General features: G+C 45.4%; 1 protein-coding gene across 3 annotated transcripts in view; it reads left to right on the top strand.

Annotated features, from left to right (window-relative positions):
- dop1b (DOP1 leucine zipper like protein B) overlaps nt 1-19,770 on the top strand; it is a 204,075-nt gene that overhangs the window by 169,998 nt on the left and 14,307 nt on the right. For all 3 annotated transcript variants that reach the window (XM_059968854.1, XM_059968855.1, XM_059968856.1), the window contains 5 exons: nt 395-504; nt 4,590-4,739; nt 5,833-5,894; nt 14,718-14,846; nt 17,966-18,102. In XM_059968854.1, the coding sequence (XP_059824837.1) occupies nt 395-504; nt 4,590-4,739; nt 5,833-5,894; nt 14,718-14,846; nt 17,966-18,102 (588 nt within the window). The remainder of the gene's footprint in view (nt 1-394; nt 505-4,589; nt 4,740-5,832; nt 5,895-14,717; nt 14,847-17,965; nt 18,103-19,770) is intronic.

Below are 19,770 nucleotides of genomic sequence, written 5' to 3'. Positions count from 1 at the left end.
AATTGAAAGAAAAATTGTGTTGACAAATTGCTATAATTGAGATTATAGTGGGTAAGCACTGGGATGTTGAGTTTTTATATACTGTTCAGGGGGAGCAGGATAGAGTAGCAGTTGTAGCAGTGCTATACAACGCCAGCTGTAGGATCAGGGTTCACTTCCACCAGTCCCTGTAAGGAGTTTGTTGGTTCACCCAGTGACCACATGGGTTTCCTCCCACAGTCTAAAGATGTACAAGTTAGGGTTAGTAAGTTGTGGACGTTATATGTTGACACTGGCCACGTGGCGATGCTTATGGACCCCTGGTGCAAGTGACCAGGGTACAATGTACTTATGACAAACGAAGCTAATCTGTTTCTGACATGCTTTATTTGAACTTGATTTTGCAAATGGTCAGCTGCTGGCTCATCTCCTGGACGTTATCTACCGGAGCGATGAGAAGGAGAAAGCAGTGCCGCTTATCTCTCGGCTGCTATACTACGTCTTCCCATACTTGAAAAACCACAGGTAATAAAAAGAAGTGTTTATGTGGTTTAAGTGGACTAATCACCATGGAGTGAATTGAAAGAAATCTGAGTTTCAGGACAAAATTGACAAAAACTAGATTTAAATACAACCGAATATATCAATAACACAAGAGCTTTGAATAGATCCATGCGTACTGTTTATCTCCACGTTATCTAGTAATGTTAGCCTAATTGTTTTGTAATCTGAAACTGTTTCTCTTTCCTCAGATTCCCTCCAATCCCACTAAGTGTTTGCAAAATTTTCTGCTTCTATTTCTCATTTCCAGAATCTATAGCTTTACTTTAAGTTTCTCATTGCTACATGGCTATATTGACCAGTTTACGCTCCTTCTAAATACACCCAGTGGCCACGTCATTAGGTGCAGGAATGGAACCCAGAGAGGTCTTCTGCGGTTGCAGCCCATCCACTTCAAGGTTTGACATGTTGTGCTTTCAGAGATGCTCTTCTCCACACCATGTAGTGTGTGGTTATTTGAGTTGCTGTCAACTTCCTGTCGGTTTGAACCAGTCTGGCGTTCTCCTCTGACCTCTCTCATTAACAAGGCATTTTCATCCACAGAACTGCTGCTCACTGGATGATTTTTTTTTTTTTGTTTATTTGCACCATTCTCTGTAAACTCTAGAGCAGGGGTTCCCAAGCTTTTCCATGCCATGGACCAATAGCATTAAGCAAGAGGTCCACAGACCCCAAGTTGGAAATCCCTCCTCTGGAGACTGTTGTGTGTTAAAATCCCAGGAGATCAGCAGCTTCTGAGATACTCAAACTACCCCATCTGGCACCAGTAATCATTCCATGGTTCATGTCACTTAGATCACATTCCTTCTCCATTCTGATGTTTGCTCTGAACACAACTAAACCTCTCGACTATGTACGGAATTTTTTTATGCATTGAGTTGCGGCCGGTTAGGTTTTTGCGAGAATGAGCAGGTTCACTGAGTGTATGTCTCATGTAGTGAGCTGGACAATATTGTAGGCACTGCTCCTTTGTAGTGAGTTGTCTCATGCTCTCAGCTCTGGCACATTTCGCTCAGTTGTGCAGAATGAATATGAACCAGCAGTAACCCAGATTTGGTAGTGCATCATAAAAATGCTCTGATAGAAGATTTGCTAGAGTGCTCCACTACCCAGTCAGGATTTGAAAAGAGTCGAGTTATTAAAATACAGTATACAAAAACAGTAATTTAGCAGAGCTGGCTGAGTGCATGCCACGTTGCATCAAAAAATGCAAAGACATTTTTGCCCTAGATTGGGTGAGACTTAGAACTGGAGGTCGTAGATTTAGGTGAAAGGTGAAATATTCAAGGGGGAATGATGTGAGTGTGGAACGAGCTGCCAGTGGATGTGGTGGGTGAGAGGCTTGGAAGGGCTATAATCAGGTGCAGGTGGAAGGGACTAGGCAGCAAACCCAGCTGACATAGACTAGATGGGACAAATGTCCTGTTTCTGTGCTGCAGTACTCTGTGGCTCTATAACTGAATCTGTGATTAGTGTAAAGTGACAGTGAACAGGAAGAACAGAAGGGAAGTTGATAAATCCAAAATAATCTTAAACTGAGAGTGGGCTAAAAATCCCCACATCTGCCCTATCATGCGGTAGACTTGTACAGCACTTCAGAACAGAAACAGGCCCTTCGGCCCATCTAGTCCATGCTGAACTATTATCCTTTCCAATCCCCTTAATTTGTAGCTGAACCATAGTCCTCCGTATCCTTCTCATCCATGTACCTATCCAAACTTGTCAATGTTAACGTCAAACCTGCATCTACCACTTTCACTGGCAGCTTGTTCCACCCCCTGAGCAAAGATGATCCCCCTCATGTTCCCTTTAAATATTCCACCTGTCACCCTTAACCTTTGACTTCTAGTTTTAGTGTCACCAGACGTCAGTGGAAAAAGCTTCCTTGCATTTACCCGATGTATACCCCTCATAATTTTACACATCTCTATCATATCTCCCCTTATTCTCCTACACTTCACAGAATAAAATCCTAAGCTATTTAACTATTCCCTATAACTCAGGTCCTCAAGTCCTGGCTAAATCTCTGTAAATTTTCTCTCCACTCTTTCTATTTTATCATTGCTGTAGCTAGGTGACCAGCATTGCACACAATAATCCAGTAAGGTCAAGGGCTAACTGATCACAGGCCTTGGAGCTTCTGCCTCATCCCAGTAAATTTTAACTTAGAAACCCTTTTATCTGTGCCTTGAATATACATTCAGTGGCCACTTTATTAGGTACAGGTGTGTACCGAAGAATGGAACTAGCTGTGATCTTCTGCTGCTGTAGCCCATCCACTTCGAGGTTTGACACGTGTGTACGGAGATGCTCTTCTGCACACACTGTTGTAATGTGTGGTTATTTGAGTCGCTGATGCCTTCCTGTTGGCTTGAGCCAGTCTGGCCATTCTCCTCTGAGCTCTCCCATTAACAAAGCGTTTTCATCCTTTGAACTGATTTTATTTTTGTTTGTCTGCACCATTCTCTGTAAACTCTAGAGACTGTTGTGCATGAAAATCCCAGGAGATCAGCAGTTTCTGATATGCTCAAATCACCCCATCTGACACCAACAATAATTCCATGAACAAAGTCACTTAGATCACATTTCTTCCCCATTTTGTTGTTTAGTCCGAACAATTAAACATGCATTTGTGCATTGAGATGTTCCCACATGTTTGGCTGATTAGATATTTGCATTAATGAGCAAGTGTATAGGTGTACCTAATAAAGTGGCCACTGAGTGTGCATGCTAGCCTGGATACACCTCCCAAAATCCATATTTTTCACATCGTGGAAGAGCGGAAATATATGTGGTGTTCTGCTGTAGCCCAGGTTTGACATGCTGTGCATTCAGAGATGCTCTTCTGCACACCACTGTTGTAATGTGTGGTTGTTTGAGTTACTGTCGCCTTCCCGTCAGCTGGAACCAAACTGGCCATTTTCCTCTGACCTCTCTCGTTATTTGCCCATAAGTTGCTGCTCACTGGGTGCCCTTATCTCTGTGTTTTACATCTGGGTTTCTGGATGTTGTGGTTCTTTATTTTAGTCTTTATTTTCCTATCAATTTAATTGTGTTGGTGCAGATTTATAATTTTTTGTTCAAATCTATTGATGAACATGTTCTGGTAAGAGACCTTTTTGGCTATTTTATCAATGAATGTAAATGAATGCAATTACTTTGGAAAACATGCTGAAACTGGAGTGGAAAAACAAATAGCTGAACGAACTAGGCCAAAACACATAGGACCATAAGACATAGGAGCAAAATTAGGCCATTCAGCTCATCAACTCTACTGCACCATTCCATCATGGCTGATTTATTATCCCTCTCAACTCTATTCCCCTGCCTTCTCCCTGTAACCCATCTCATCCTTACTAATCAAGAACTTAGCAACCTCTGCTTTAAGTATACACAATGAACTGATATTCACAGGGGCGAAGAATTCCACAGATTCACCACCCTCTGGAGAAAAAAATTCCTCCTTAGCTCTGTTCTAAAGGATGTGGTTCTATTCTGAGGCTGTGTCCTCTGGTCCTCAACTCTCCCATTATTGGAAGCATCCTCTCCATATCCATTCTCTCAAAACCTTTCAACATTTGATACGTTCAGTGAGATTTCTCCCCCCCCCCCCCCACCACCCATACTTCTAAACTCCAGCAAGTACAGGCCCAAACATCAAATGCTCCTCATCCATTAACCCTTTCATTCCTGTAATTGTTCTTGTGATCCTCTTCAGGACCTTTTCAGTGTTAGCACATATTTTCTCAGATACAGGGCCTAAAACCATTCACAATACTGCAAGTACAATTTGGCCAATATTTTATAAAGCCTCAGCGAACTTAGTGCATCAGGCGGCATCTTTGGAGGCACAGGGATGATTGATGTTTGCAGTCCTAAAGCAGAGTCTCAACCCAAATTGTTGACTATCCCATTGCATCTGTAGATATTGAGACTTGCAGAGTTTGTACAGCAGAGCTTTGGTTTTGTTGAGGTGCAAGTATGTTCCATCTACCAAATAGTGGATTTTTTCCTCTTTTCTGAACGAGTGACTGTTTATTTCTTTCTAGTGTGCACAACATACCAAGTTTTCGAGCTGCCGCTGAGTTACTAAGCAGTTTAAGTGGCTATGCGTACACTAAGAGGGCTTGGAAAAAGGAAGCCTTTGATCTCTTCATGGACCCACTCTTCTTTCAGATGGACTCGTCGTGTATTAATCAGTAAGTCCCGCTAAATATGTTGGTCCACAGCCCTGACTCAAGCAAGAATATTACCACTGAACCACCTTTTTATCTTCAAATCAGAATGTTTAAAAGTGGAAATATTCTTGTGTCATTTTGAATGGTTGTCCATCATTTCTGACAATAACAGCAAACCTGTGCGGGGAGCTTTTAAGGTGGGAAAGCTGTTGCACTGGGGGCATTTTTACTCTCTTGACCTTGGAAGTCCGGGTCCAGTGGTATGAGTAGTTGTTGCAGACTGGGGTGTCCCTTAGATGCAGTGGATGACCATGAGGGGCTTTATGCCTCATCATGCCCTTCATTCTCCATGAAGCATTGTATAACTGCCTTCCTGGGCCTTGGATCTCACTGTAGATCTCAACCTCCCAGTTCTCCAAAGCTGACCACGTGCTAGCTCAGGTTTACCTTTTGAAGTGATGTAATGGGGTGTCTGCTGTTGTATGCAAACAGCTGCTTGGAGCCAAACCTGAGAGCTGAGCATTCTGTGGGGACCAAAGGTGAATGAGCTGCTGTGGAATGGACCCTTGACCGGAGGTGCTGCACCTCCCTGGACAACCCATGCACCCCTGTCCTTTGACATTTTGCATAAGTAGTAGCTCGGATGTTGGGAGGAGGGGAGTTGGTCGAGTTTACCTTTGCTGTAAAACGTGGCAGTCGCTTCAGTGCAGCAGTGAGGACTGGGACACCCTCTTCAATATCAACATTCAGATGGGATGCTACCCATGGACCAGTGGAGATATATGTCATCTTTCCAGTGTCACCCAGATCCCAATAAACGAAGCTTCTGTTGGAATATCAGTGTCACTGCTCGGGTGATGAGCAGGACTTTACCGGGGGTAGTGCATAGTAGAAGCACAACACTGGGGACATTTAAGCAACTCTTAGATATAACACGGATGATAGAACAATGGAGGGCTATGCAGGAGGGAGGCTTAGATTCATCTTAGAGTAGGTTAAGAGATCAGTACAGTATCATGGGCTGAATGCGCTGTACTGTGCTGCATTGTTCTATGTTCTATTATCCAGAGAGAGAAGAATAAATGATTACTAAATTGTCTTTTTTTTCCCCCAGCTGGAAGTCCATCATTGACCACCTGTTGACTCATGAGAAAACAATGTTCAAGGATTTGATGAGTAAGTCCAGTTTTTTGTGGTTGCAAATACTCATATTCAAACTAGCATTCAACCCAAATTTAAGCAGTTTTGCTATTCGAATATCAAGCTACACACACAAGATGGTGGCAGAACTTGGCAGGCTGGGCAGCCTCTATGGAAAGGAAGATGTAGTTGACGTTTTGAACCTAAACCCTTCATCCTGACTGCTCTGCATAATCTGGTGTGTTTATGAATACTAAGCTGTTATTTGATGAGAATTTTTGAAACTGCAATTGTTAGCAATGGTAGGCAATAAGCGTTTTAGACACAGCAACAGAATTAGACCGTTCAGCTCATTGAGTCCGCTCTACCGATTATCCTTCACAACCTCAATATTCTGTCTTCTCTCCATAACCTTTGACACCCTTACAAGTGAAGAGCCTATCAACCTCTGCTTTAAATATTCATTGCCACAATGACTTGACCTCCATAAGTATTTGTGGCAATGAATTCTAATTTGTCTACCAGAGCAACAGATACCATTTCATTGTCTCCTCACTCAACCCTGGAAGATCTGGACAGCAAAGATGCTTACATCAAGATGCTGTTTATAGACTACATCGTGGCATTCAATACCATCATCCCCCACCCCAAAATCTATAAAGCTCAAAACCTTGACCTTAATACATTCTTGTGCATTTGGATCTTCAGTTTCCTCACTTGTTGACCCCAGTCAGTTTGGATCGGCAACAACATCTCTTCCACAATCTCCATCAGCACAGGTGCCTCACAAGGTTGTGTGCTTAACTCCCTGCCCTACTCGTTTTACATTTATAACTGTGGCTAAGCACAGCTCCAACAACATATTCAAGTTTGCTGATGACACCAGTGTCGTAGGCTGAATCAAAGTCAGTGATGAATCAGCATATAGGAGGGAAATTGAAAATCTGGCTGGTGGTGCCATAACAACAACCTCTTAGTCAATGTCATCAAGACCAAGGAGATCATTATTGACTTCAGGAGGAGCAAACCAGAGATCCATTTACCAGCCTTCATCAGAGGTGGTGGAGAGGGCCAGTGTCACGCAGGTGAGAAACTGCTAGAAAATTCAGCAGTCTAATGAACAAGGAGGCAATTAAAAGAGAGAGAGGACTCTGACTTGGTTTTGATAACACTTTTAATTGTGACCTTGAGAGGGAGAGTATGGAGCCAGCTGAGACACGAGCTGGGAAGTCACCATGGTAACAGCTCAGAGCGGTTGAGCTAACGGACGGCTGGAATTTCGGACGGATTATAAAAGTTGAGGCTTTTGTCTGATAACGGCAGAGGAGACACGACATGGGAGAAGCGCGGAAGAGCTACCTGAAAAACCACTGGTGGAGTATCAGACCACCACGAGGGTGGAGGCCACGGACCGATTAATTTCGACCCGTGATTACCAGTGTGGGTAAGAGCTTGCCTGTGGGGGTCTGCTGAAGGTGAACCCCTGCCGTGGGTTAGTAGACCGTTCCCTAGAAGGGGCTCTGTCCGTCCGTGTGGGGTTCACACGAAGTGACTCTAAAGACTTCAGAAGCAAGAACAACTAAAGCTGCCAACTTAAACATCAACTAAATTAACTAACTCTCTCTCTCTTTCTCTCTCTCTCTTTCTCTCTCTCCCCTCTCTCCCTCCCCCTCTCCCTCCCCCCTCTCCCTCCCCCCCTCCCTCCCCCTCTCTCTCCCCCCTCCCCCTCTCGCTCTCACCCTTCTCTCTCCCCTCTCTCTCTCCCTCCCCCTCTCTCCCTTCCCCCTCTCTCCCTCCCCCCCTCCCTCCCCCTCTCTCTCCCCCCTCCCCCTCTCTCTCTCACCCTTCTCTCTCCCCCTCTCTCTCTCCCTCCCCCCTCTCTCCCTCCCCCCCTCCCTCCCCCCTCTCCCTCCCCCCTCTCCCTCCCCCCTCTCCCTCCCCCCTCCCTCCCTCCCTCTCCCTCCCCCCCTCTCTCTCTCCCCCTTCTCTCTCCCCCTTCTCTCTCCCCCCTCTCTCCCCCTTCTCTCTCCCCCCTTCTCTCTCCCCTTCCCCCTTCTCTCTCCCCTTCCCCCTTCTCTCTCCCCTTCCCCCCTCTCCCCCTCTCTCTCTCCCCCTCTCTCTCTCCCCTCTCTCTCTCCCCCTCTCTCTCTCCCCCTCTCTCTCTCCCCCCTCTCTCTCTCCCCCCTCTCTCTCTCCCCCCCCTCTCTCTCCCCCTCTCTCTCTCCCCCTCTCTCTGCCCCTCTCTCTCCCCCCTCTCTCCCCCTCCCCTCCCTCCCCCTCTCTCCCCTCGCTCTCCCCCCCTCTCTCCTCCCTCCTTTCAACTCAACACAACACAAAGTGAACTGAGCTGCTTAAACTTACCTGACACCCTAAGACTGATATCTACCTCTAGTTCTATTATTTTTGTAACCACACACACATTTTTGGGGAGATATATAAAATAGTTTATAACCTGTATCGTATAATCCGGTTTAATGATATTAATTTTTAGTAATAATAAATATAGTCTTAATTTAAAGTAAACCAGACTCCAGGTGTGTTCCATTTCTGCTGGTCCTTTCCAACTTGTCACGGGATTCATGACAGCCAGCAACTTTAAATTTTTCAGTATTATCCTTTCAGGGCACCTGTCCTGGGCCAGCAGGTAAGGACAATTATAAAGAAATCACAGCAGTGTCTCTACTTTGTGAAGATTTGGCAAGACACCTAAAACTTTGAGAAGTTTCTATATGTGTGAGGTGGAGAGTTTATTGACTGGCTGAATCACAGCCTGGTATGGAAACATCAACACTACAAAAAGTAGTGGATATGGCAGTCGATTACAAGTAAAGCCCTCTCCACCATTGAACAGAAATACACAAAGCATTGTTGTAGGAAAGCAGCATCCATCATCAAGGACTCCCACCTCCCGGCTCATGCTCTCTCCTTGCTCCTGCCATCAGGAGGAAGGTACAGGAACCTCAGGATTCTCACCACCAGACTCTGGAACAGTTATTACCCCTCAAGCATCAGGCCCTTGAACCAAAGGGGATAACCACTCAGCTTTGCTTCACCTGTCATTGAAGTGTTCCCACAACCTGTGGACTCATTTCAAGCACTCTTCATCACAAGCTCTCGATACTTACTGCTTTTTTATTTATAATAAATTTACTTCAAATTTTGAAGTGTCAGCATGATTATTGTCACTGAATTCCAGTTGTTCATGAAGGAAGAACTTTTGAACATTTTGTACTCATGTAAATTTATTGAAATAAATGAATAGGAAAACAAGCATTCAACACAAAAACATGTTGTCCTTAAGGCAAGGAGTGTGTGGAAGTATGCCAATGCCAGAAGGGAAGTCTCCACAAGGGGAGTCGAAGAACAGGTTTGGAACTCGGTGGTGATTTATTGGCCAGTAATGCCGACCATTGTTGTCTGAATCAAAGGTGGTGATGAATCTGCATATGGGGGGGAGATTGAAAATATGAGTAAGTGGTATCATAACAACAACCTGTTACTCAATGTCAGCAACACCAAGGAGCTGACTATTGACTTCAGGAGGAGGAAACCAGAGATCCATGATCCAGTCCTCATCGGGGGAACAAAGGTGGAGAAGGTCAGCTGCTTGAAATTCCTCGGTGTTACCATTTCATGCGCCTCAAATAGTCGCTGACAACCAAGTCCAACTCCAGGCCATCTCGTGTGACTCGGCCTCTAAGCCCAGTGGAAATGTCCCTACTGATAAGAGGAGGGGTGAAGGCGGGTCCTGGCGCCCTAAGACCAGTCGCTTTGGGTAGATGGAGCTCATCAGCCTGGGAAGGCAGTTAATCTCAGAGAGGGAAAACTCTGATTTCAAACCTCCGCTGCCTTGCGCCCATACCCACTCATGGGAAGGGCTTCGGGAGTAAACCCTGAGGACAAATCCAGAGCTGGAGTCTCTAAGGCAGACCGATGTTGCCTTCAACCTCACTCTGGCAACTCCTGCGACGATACCGGTACAAAGCTGTATCGGCACTTGCCCTTCCCTTGGACAACATCGATGGTGTGGAGAGGGGAGACTCGCTGCATGGGCAACTGCCAGTCTTCCATAGAGACCTGGAAAACATTCCAGGCATAGATCCATGGTCTCACAAGACTGAAGGATGCCACCACTATCATTTCAGAGGACCTGCCTTAGGCCCAGCATGTAAGTGCAATTACGAAGGAAGTCTCTATTTCCTTAGACATTTGTGAAGATTCAGCATGACATCCAAAAACTTCTGGATGCGTGGTGGAGAGTATATTGACTGGTTGCATCACAGCCTGGAGTGTAATGCCCTTGAAAGCAAAACCCAGCCGAAGTAGTGGATACAGCCCAGTCCATCACAGGTAAAGTAGCATCCATCATCAGGGACCCATACTACACAGGTCATGCTCTCTTCTCACTGTAGCCATCAGGAAGAAGGTACCTGACATTTCAGAATGGGAATGGGACTTGGAATTAAAATGTGTGGCCACTGGGAGGTCCTGCTGAACACCTACACTCGGTCCGCCAGAAAAAGCAGGATCTCCCAGTGGCCACACATTTTAATTCCACGTCCCATTCCCATTCTGATATGTCTATCCATGGCCTCCTCTACTGCCAAGATGAAGCCACACTCAGGTTGGAGGAACAAAACCTGATACTCCATCTGGGTAGCCTCCAGTCTGATGGCATGAACATTGATTTCTATAACTTCCTTACTGCCCCTCCTCCGCTTCTTAACCCATCCCTTATTTATTTATCTCCCCCCCCCCCTCCCCTTTTCTCTCTTGGCCCTTCTCACAATCACTCCTTGCCTGTTCTCTATCTCCCTCTGGTGCTCCCCTCCCCCTTTGTTTCTCCCTAGGCCTCCCATCCCATGATCCTTTCCCTTCTCCAACTGAGTATTCATTTTCCCAATCAACTTTCCAGCTCTTAGCTTTATCCCTCCCTGTCCAGTCTTCTCCTATCATTTCAGACTTCCCCCTCCCCATCCCACTTTCAAATGTCTTGCTATCTTTTCTCTTAGTTAGTCCTGACGAAGGGTCTTGGCCTGAAACGTCGACAGTGCTTCTCCCTATGGATGCTGCCTGGCCTGCTGTGTTCCACCAGCATTTTGTGTGTGTTGTTTGAATTTCCAGCATCTGCAGATTTCCTCGTGTTTGCTTTTCTCTTTCTGGCCTGCATAACTTGCTGTAACATGCCACATCTTGATGCTATGGGTGTGTTATCTCTTAATTATGAGGTACAAATCTGTCACTTACACGTTTATTCTGCTACTTTCTACTTGTTAGCCACAGGTTGAGAATGTAACAGCTGCTTTCTTTATTGCATCTGCTGCTATTGTACAAAACAATAGTTGCAACTTCAGCTATTTACCATGTTGTATCTTGCCTCTGAGTTGAGAGGTGGCAGAGTTTTGGCAGAGTTTCAGCAGAGGCATGAGAGAGAACATCCTTTTTGAAAATGAGTGTAATAGGTCTGTTATGTGTGAAGCCAAGCAGAGCTGCAGAATGGCTGCTGCTAAAAAGAGAGATAAGGAGAGCCTTTCAAAATGCTAATATGAGAGAGAGAGAGAGAGAGAGAGAGAGAGAGAGACTTTGCTTTGAACATGATTTGCTCATTAACACTGCTGAGACAAAAGGAAGTGGTGAAGTTTGATGGACAGGTGATACCCCATCGGGGGGGGGGGGATAAAATAGCGGGTTTGCTAAGACACCGCAGAGATGCCACGAGACCCTGAAGAGAGCATTGTGCCCCCACAAGTCAGTGGGAGTTTGGAGGACCGATTCGCGGGAATTGGTCAGAGACTCACAGGGTGTAAAGATGTTGTGTGTCCACCCTTGGCTGGGTGACGGGTTCACCACGGTCACATCTAGAACGGAGGAGTCACAGTCGGTGACCACAACAGAAGGTTTGCCTGAAATCTCAGCTCTCTCTCTCTCTCCTCCCCCCCCCCCCCCCCCAACGGTACGACAACAACTACCTCGAACTACTCTAAACTGAACTGAGCTCTGCTTCACTTGAAGACTGATCATTTACCCCTAGACTTCGATAGAGCTTGGCTGATTCCTATTCCCATATTTCTGTGTATATGTGTATATTATCATTGTTAACCTGGTACATTTATATCCTTGCCTTTAGTGTACTATATTACTTAATTTACTAATAAACGTTAGTAGTTTCTAGTAATTACAGACGCCAACGAGTGTTCCATTCCTGCTGGTTTGACAACCCAGTTATGGGGTACGGAACAGGTCGAATACAAAAAGAGATGAGTGTTTATAGATCTGCAAACCAAAGTAGGGATCGAGATTAACAAGGTCATAAAGTTGCAGATCTTTGAAGTGCTGATAATTCAATGCATCAGTATTTGAACATAAAGATAAATTAAGTTGTCAGCCATTTTCTTTGTTCTTCATATACCAATGAAGATGAATGAACATTCTGCAAATCGTAAAAATTTTCAGTTTAAATTGCTTTTTTAAAAAATCCTTTCTCCGGGACTAAACTCAGTGGCCCCTTTACTAATTTCTTCCTGTACCTAATAAAATGGCTACTGAGTATATGTTTGTGGTCTTCTGCTATAACTCATCTACTTCAAGTTTCGAAGTGTTGTGTGTTCAGAGATGCTCTTCTGCACACCACTGTTGTAATATGTGGTTATCTGAGTTACTGTCACCTTCCTGCTAAGGCAAAGCTAGAGGTGCCTGGGAAGGTGTCAAAACAGTGGCAAGCCTCCATCTTGCCCAGGTCAGGAGAAATGTGTAGTGTTTGCAGAAGGAGTGAACAGCTTTTACTGCAGGTTTGATCAGTACAACGTCACACTGGAGATGGGGGAGCTGACCACCGTTCTTCTATCAGATTCACCAAGCAGCACCAATTTAGAGTTTCATCCGAGAGAGGTGGAGAGAGTACTCAGGAGAACAAACCCCAGTAAAGCACAAGGTCCAGACAACATCAGTGGATGGAGACTGAAGCTCTGCTGTAGACAACTGTCAAGAGGTTTTCTGTCATCTCTTCAAACGCTCTCTGTCTGAAATTCCATACCAACTATTTGGAAAACCGTCATCATATTCCCAATTCCTAAGAAGAGCAACCCCACCTGCAATAATGACCATCCTCCTGTAGCTCTAACATCGCTGGTAATGAAGTCCTTTGAAAGGCTCCACTACCACAGCTACAGGTGATGGTAAGCAGGCTCACTGATCCACTCCGGTTTGCTTGTAGGCTGAAAAGAAGCCTGGAAGATGCAGTACTGACGTTACTGCACCAAACCTACACATCACTGGGGATGTCTGGATTATTTGTTAGGATGTTGTCTCTCCAGCGCACTTAACATTGTGCAACCTCACGTCATGGGACACAAACTCCAGCAAATGAATGTAAACCCCAACTTCATCCTGTCCTTCCTCACAGACAGACAGCAAAAAGTGAGATATAATGGTCATATGAGCGCCAACAGGCAAATGTCAACTGGAGCACCACAGGGCTCAGTTAGCTCACCAGTCTTGTTCACGGACGACTGCCGAAGCTCACCCCCAGGCATGCAGTACATCAGGTACTCAGATGACACAGTCATCATTGACACTACCAACTCTGATGACTGCATCAATGAGGAAATCAACACATTTGCTGGATGGTGCATAAACAATTATCTGGACCTGAACCCCAGTAAAACTAAGGAAATGGCAGTGGACTTCAGAAAACAACATACACTGTCCCAACCCTGGAAATTAAGTGGCCAGTCGATAAAGCATGTTGGAGAATATGGGTACCTTGGCACAAAAAAATCACCTTTAAGGCCAATGGTGGGCTGATACTCTCCAAGTGCCAACAATGGCTATTTTTCCTCAGGAAGATGAGGAAACTTCAGGTCCAGCCATCAATTCTCCAGATATTTTATAAATTGAATCAATATTAACCTACAACATCACGGAATGGTTCAGAGCAATGAGCGCTATCGACCTCAGCCCACTCAACAGAATCGTCAGAGTATGTAGTAAAATCATTGGCCAGGAACAAGAATCTCTCAGCAGCGCCCATTAAAGACGGACAATAAAGAAGGCTCAACAAAGAGCAGGTGACGTTACACATAAACTTCACACACGCACACTACATTCTCATGCCATCTAGTCGCCGCTACAGGTCCCTGCCCATCAGTACCAGAAGAGTCTTCCTCCATTCACGTCCTCAACACCCAATTTTGAATGTATAGTATGCACAGCACCTTTAACAGTAAAAAGTAAGTTTTATTATGTGTATTTGTATTTTAAATTACATGCCTTAATTGTTAGTATTTATTATCTATGGTGAGTATTTTATGGTGTGTTTAACTATATGTGGTGTGGTATTATGTATTGTAAGTTCTGTCATGTTGCCCTTACCACTGCACAAAGAAAGTTCCTCATGGAAAATAAAGTGAATTGAAAGCTGACAACTGAACCTCTTGACCATGTCTGTGTGCTTTTATGAATTGAGCTGCTGCCACGTGATTAGCTGATTAGATACTTGCATTAACGAGGAGGTGTATGCAATAAAGTGCCCTTAAATGTTTGTTTGTTAATTATTTATTTATTGTGCTACAGCGCAGGATAAGCCCTTCAAGCAATCCCCAAATTAATCCTAGCCTAATCATGGGACAATTTACAATGACCAATTAACCCTCCAACTGGTATGTCTTTGGACTGTGGGAGGAAACCAGAGCACCCAGAGGAGACCGATGTGGTCACAGGGAGAATGTGCAAATTCCTTTTGAACTCTGGTTCACTCCTACTGAAAAGCGTGCTAACCACGACACTACCTTGCTGCCCTTAGTTTTTATAGGTTGTTTTTTGCTATTGCATTTTTCTAATTGATGTTTTCTCTCTTTCAAGGTATGCAGAGCAGTTCATTAAAGCTTTTTGCTAACTATGAGCAAAAAGCAATGCTGCTGAAGCGCCAAGCCTTCGCAATCTTCAGTGGTGAAGTCGACCAGTATCACCTGTACCTCCCACTCATACAAGGTGACCTGCGTTAATTGTTCGCAAAAATGATGCTTTGATCTAACAAAGAGAAATGTGACCAAAACAGGTTAAAGTACAATATTAAGATGACATTTTTTCCAATAACTTTTTGAGAAAGGTCCTTGGGTTTCCTGCTTCTAACCACTAGTAAACCTATGACGGTGGGTGAAAATTGAGCTCAGCAGTTAGCACATTTTGGTTAACAGCTAAGTTCCTTATAAATGTAATAAAATACTAAGCCCAAAGCAGCTTATAACACATAAACTCTGTAAAATGAGTAACATTAGAATTAGAATCATGTTTATTATCAATGAGTTGTTTTGAAGTAGCAGTTCAGTGCAAGACATTAAATTACTACAGGTTACTAAAAAGTGGTGCAAAAGACAAATACTGAGGTAATATTCATGAGGTCATGTACTATTCAGAAATCTGATGGTAGTGGAAAAGAAGAATTTGTTTTTAAAACAGTGACTCTGGATCTTCAAGCTCCTGAACTTCCTTCTTGACGGTAGTAATGAGAAGAGGCATGTCCGGGATGGTGAGGGTTTTTAATGATGGATGCTGCATTCTTGAGGCACACCTCTTGTAGATGTCCTCGATGGTGGGAGGCTTGTGCCCATGATGGAAGTGGCTGATTCGACAACTCTCTGAAGCCTCTTGCAATCCCGTGCATTGGAGCCTCCATTTCAGACAATGATGCAACCGTTCAGAATGCTTTCCATGGTATAGCTGTAGAAATTTGCAGGAGTCTTTGGTGACATACCAAATTTCCTCAAACTTCTGATGAAGTGGAGCTTCTCACATTGGTATGTTGGACCCATGGTAGATCCTCTGAGATGCTGATGCCCAGGAACTACCCTTTTCACCACTGAACTCTGAATGAGAACTGGTGTGCATTCTCCTGACTTCCCCTTCCTGAGTGACAGGTCCCACAAATTGTTGGTTCCGGGCAATCCAGCCTGTCATTTCACCGATTGAACACTGAAGGGCGGCACTAACAGGGAAGGCCACCCTGCACTGGCCTTCAGTGTCTTCTCACCTGGACTGCAGTAGCAGGCAAGCCCATGGCTTCAGGCCTAGTCCTTGCTACAGCCAAGGTTATGTTGCTGCCTCGCCGCCCATCTCACCATCAGACATGGGAAACAGGCCTGCGGCAATCAATGTTCAACAAGGTGTTGCGATAGCAGGAGGTATGTCCAAGCCTATCAATTATTGTCCTTCATTCCTTCACATCGGTTGACGTGGAGGTTGTCAAATTTGTATTGCAAACTTCAGCATGGGGCTCTGACACAGGTGACCGCAGTTGCTGTCAACTGGAGAACCAACAAACTGCTGGAGAAGCTCAACAGGGTCAGCATCTGTGGAGGAAAATGGACAGTTCCGATGAAGGATCTTAACCCCAAAACTGTGCCCATTTCCTCTCTGCAGACGCAGCCTCACCCTCCGAGTTCTTCCAGCAGTTTGTTTTCAGCTTATGTTTTATTGTACAGTACTGTGCAAAAGGCTTATGCACATATCTTTATAGCTATGGTACCTAAGCCTTTTTGGACAGCAATGTATTTGTCAGTGTGGAGCAGAGAGTGAGTTTGTAAACCTGGCAAGAGCAAAGGATGTTGGGAGTGGCGAGGGTGGAGTGCCATGGGGTGGAGTGTGAGGCAGCTGGCAGAGAAGGAGTGCGTCTGGTGGAGAGCACCCTGCACGGAGACACCAGGCAAGGTCATTTGATTCCAAGCAATTAGCTTATTGATCATTACAGAATGTCTCTCTAGTGTTTCCTGCTCTCTTCCCCTTTTCCCAACCATGATTCAACTCTCAGTCCACAATAGAGACCCATATCAGAATCAGGTTTATCATCACTCACATATGTTGTGAAATTTGTTTTTTTGCAACAGTAGTACAGTATATATGTACTACAGTACAGTGCAGAAATCTTAGGCACCTTAGCCATATGTATGTGCCTAAGACTTTTGCACAGGACTGTACAACACAGATTACAGATGATTCTGTAATCAGAGGCTATCAACATCGTATTGTTCATGGTAGCAAGTTCAAACACACTTGTCTTTATCTATCTCCCATTCTTAATAATTGACACTGAATGTCTAGATAGTTAACTGCAATCCTGCTTTGGAGTATGGGGCATAAAATGGTACAACACAGTAGTAATAGTCATATTAGAGCAATCACTTGAGTCCAGTATGAAATTCTCCTCGGGCTGTCCATTGGTGAGTCCTCGAGTGGCTGGGCCTGACCCAGGATCCACATGTCTTGCTGCAGTGTGGACGAAGAAGTGGTGGCTGGTCTTTTTGTTGTTCTGTCTCTCCTTTCACAGCTGCCGCTTGTTCGCTGCCGCAGCGGAATGCCGTATGGGCCCTTTGGCTCACAATGTGGTGCTGACCTTTCAAACTACTCCAAGATCCACCTAACACATGGGTTCTCAACCTCAGCTCCACAAACCCCTTGCTTAATGGAGTATTGGTCCATGGGACAAAAAAGATCAGGAACGCCTGATCTAACACTTCCCTTCCACGTAGCCCTCCATTTTCTTCCAACCATGTGCCTGAGTCTCTTAAATGTCCCTAATGTACGTGCCTCTATCACCTATTAATTTCATAATTAGGCACTTCCTGATGATTAAGTGATCTGCACTCAGCATAAGCAAAGGCAATATGATATATAGAAGTCCATTTGGTCCAGTGAGTCAATGCTACCCATGAGCAATCCCATATGATCGATATATTTAATACATTTTCTTACAAACTTAGGAGAGCAGATACACTGTAAAACTAATTAACAGCAGACTAGGTTAACTTAAAGCTAGGAGAGGGGGAAAAGTTGTACAGGCACATGAAGCACTTTTATCTTCAAGCTCCTGTTTTGTGTATACTGGAGGGCTTGGAGAGAAGGTTTTGCTCACAAACTTTTTTCTGTCATGGACTCCTACCATTAATGGAGACCCTGGTCCCATGGGATGCTGTCTGGCATTGAAAGGACTTGGGGGAATTAGCAGGAAGTAACTGTTTCACATGAGGAGTGGGATTGAAGGTAAATTTTGCACATATTGAGGAAATGATCTGCCTCTCAATCATTCCTAATATTTAACACATTGACATTTTTAGAACGTTTGACGGAAACTCTTCGGGTGGGGATGTCGCCTGTTGTAACGGCTCAGATGTTTTTGGCCTTCAGAGTGCTGCTGACAAGAATATCTCCCCAGCATCTGACTTCACTGTGGCCCATCATGGTAACGGAGCTGGTAAGAGCGATGCCTGACAGGTTTGCAAGGTTCAACAATAGACTTGGAAGACAGCGACTCATATTTGTGGTTGTACAATCAAGCTGTTCAGTGCTCGAGAGACTGGTTGTTTCTTGCATCTCTTTCTCGTGTGGTTAGCACTGAGAGAGGAAGTGGGATTATTTAAGTAATTCTGAATAAAACTCCAACCTGATAGAAGAATAATGCTGGGTGCAAAGTTGAAGTGTTGTGTGCATACATCTACTGATGCTTCTGGACACATCATCAGTGATGTTCCTGGAATCATCGGGTGTTTTGGGTCTTTCAATGTCATACACCCTTCTCCAGGTGACCCAGCCAGGGCTGATCAGTCCCTTGCTTGTGTCCAGATGGCTAGCTACACATGACTCCATGGATCCCCTCTCTTGAGCCACAGCCACCTTGAGGCCCTCTCTGCCGCATCGGTGGTACTGCAGATGGCTCTCCTTTTCCTCTCTCCCTCGATGCCCAAATTGCTGAAGGCTCTGGCTAAGGAACGGGCTGCGAATCCCCTGCAACCAACCTCCACTGGGAGACACCTCACTCTCCATCCAGCCTGCTGGCAGTTGCTGACCAGTCCTGTGTACTTGGAGAGCTTCCTTTCAAAGGCCTCTTCCAAGCGATCTTCCCATGGGACTGTCAGCTCCAGTATCACCACCTGCTTCATAGGCTCAGACACAGACAATGTCTGGTCACAGGTTGGTGGCTGCAATATGGTCAGGGAACCTCAGCTGCCTTTCGAGGTCCACCAGCAGCTGCCAGACTCTCGCAGAGGTCAGGGTACCTGCTGATGTTCCCTTGGCGGGTATTGGCTGCTCCTCAGCTCTGACAAGGGCAGTGGTCTGCTTGGAGGGTCGGGACCGCTTCGCCCGCTCAACTCCTGCACTGATGGCTTCAGCGATGGTCTTCAGGACCTGAGCATGCCTCCATCGGTACCGTCCCTCACCAACTGCCCCTGAGCAGCCGCTGAGGATGTGCTCCAGGGTTCCTCGCTTGGAACACAGTGGGCACGCTGAGGACTCTGCTTTGCCCCATGTGTGCAGGTTTGATGGGCTTGGAAGCACATCGTACACTGCCTGGATGAGAAATTGGATGCAGTGTGGCTCGGCTTTCCAAAGCTCAACCCAGGTCACTTTCCTCTCCACCGCATTCTCCCATCTTGTCCAAGCTCCCTGTTGCTTCATTCCCACCACCTTGCAGGTTCTCGTCTCCTCCATTGCTGCTCTCAACTCCTCCTGAACTCGGCGGTGCCTTTCCTTCCCTCTGATGGTGTCCATTTGGGGAGCCCAGCTCGGCCTCGTGTGACCACTCCCACCAGCCTCCTGTGACACAGCCTTGCCTCTGCTTCCAGAACAGCTTCCTCTGCCCTCCACTTCCTGCCAGTCCTCACCCGGATCCCTGCTCGAGCCACCTTCGGATCACTTGAGTCCCTGTACCCTATCACTTCTCTGGCTCTTGTTACCTTGAATTCCTCCTCCAGGGATTTGAAGGGCAGTTGCAGTTTATTGTGGTAGATGTATTATATAATTATGTATATGTTACCATATACACCTTGAGATTCATTTTATTTGTTTGTTTGTTTATTGAGATACAGTGTGGAGTAGACCCTTCTGGTCCTTCAAGCTGTGCCGTCCAGCAACAGCTATTCAA

This window comes from Hypanus sabinus, chromosome 4, assembly GCF_030144855.1.
Source record: "Hypanus sabinus isolate sHypSab1 chromosome 4, sHypSab1.hap1, whole genome shotgun sequence".
Lineage (NCBI taxonomy): Eukaryota > Metazoa > Chordata > Chondrichthyes > Myliobatiformes > Dasyatidae > Hypanus > Hypanus sabinus.
This window is presented reverse-complemented; position numbering and strand designations above follow the sequence as displayed.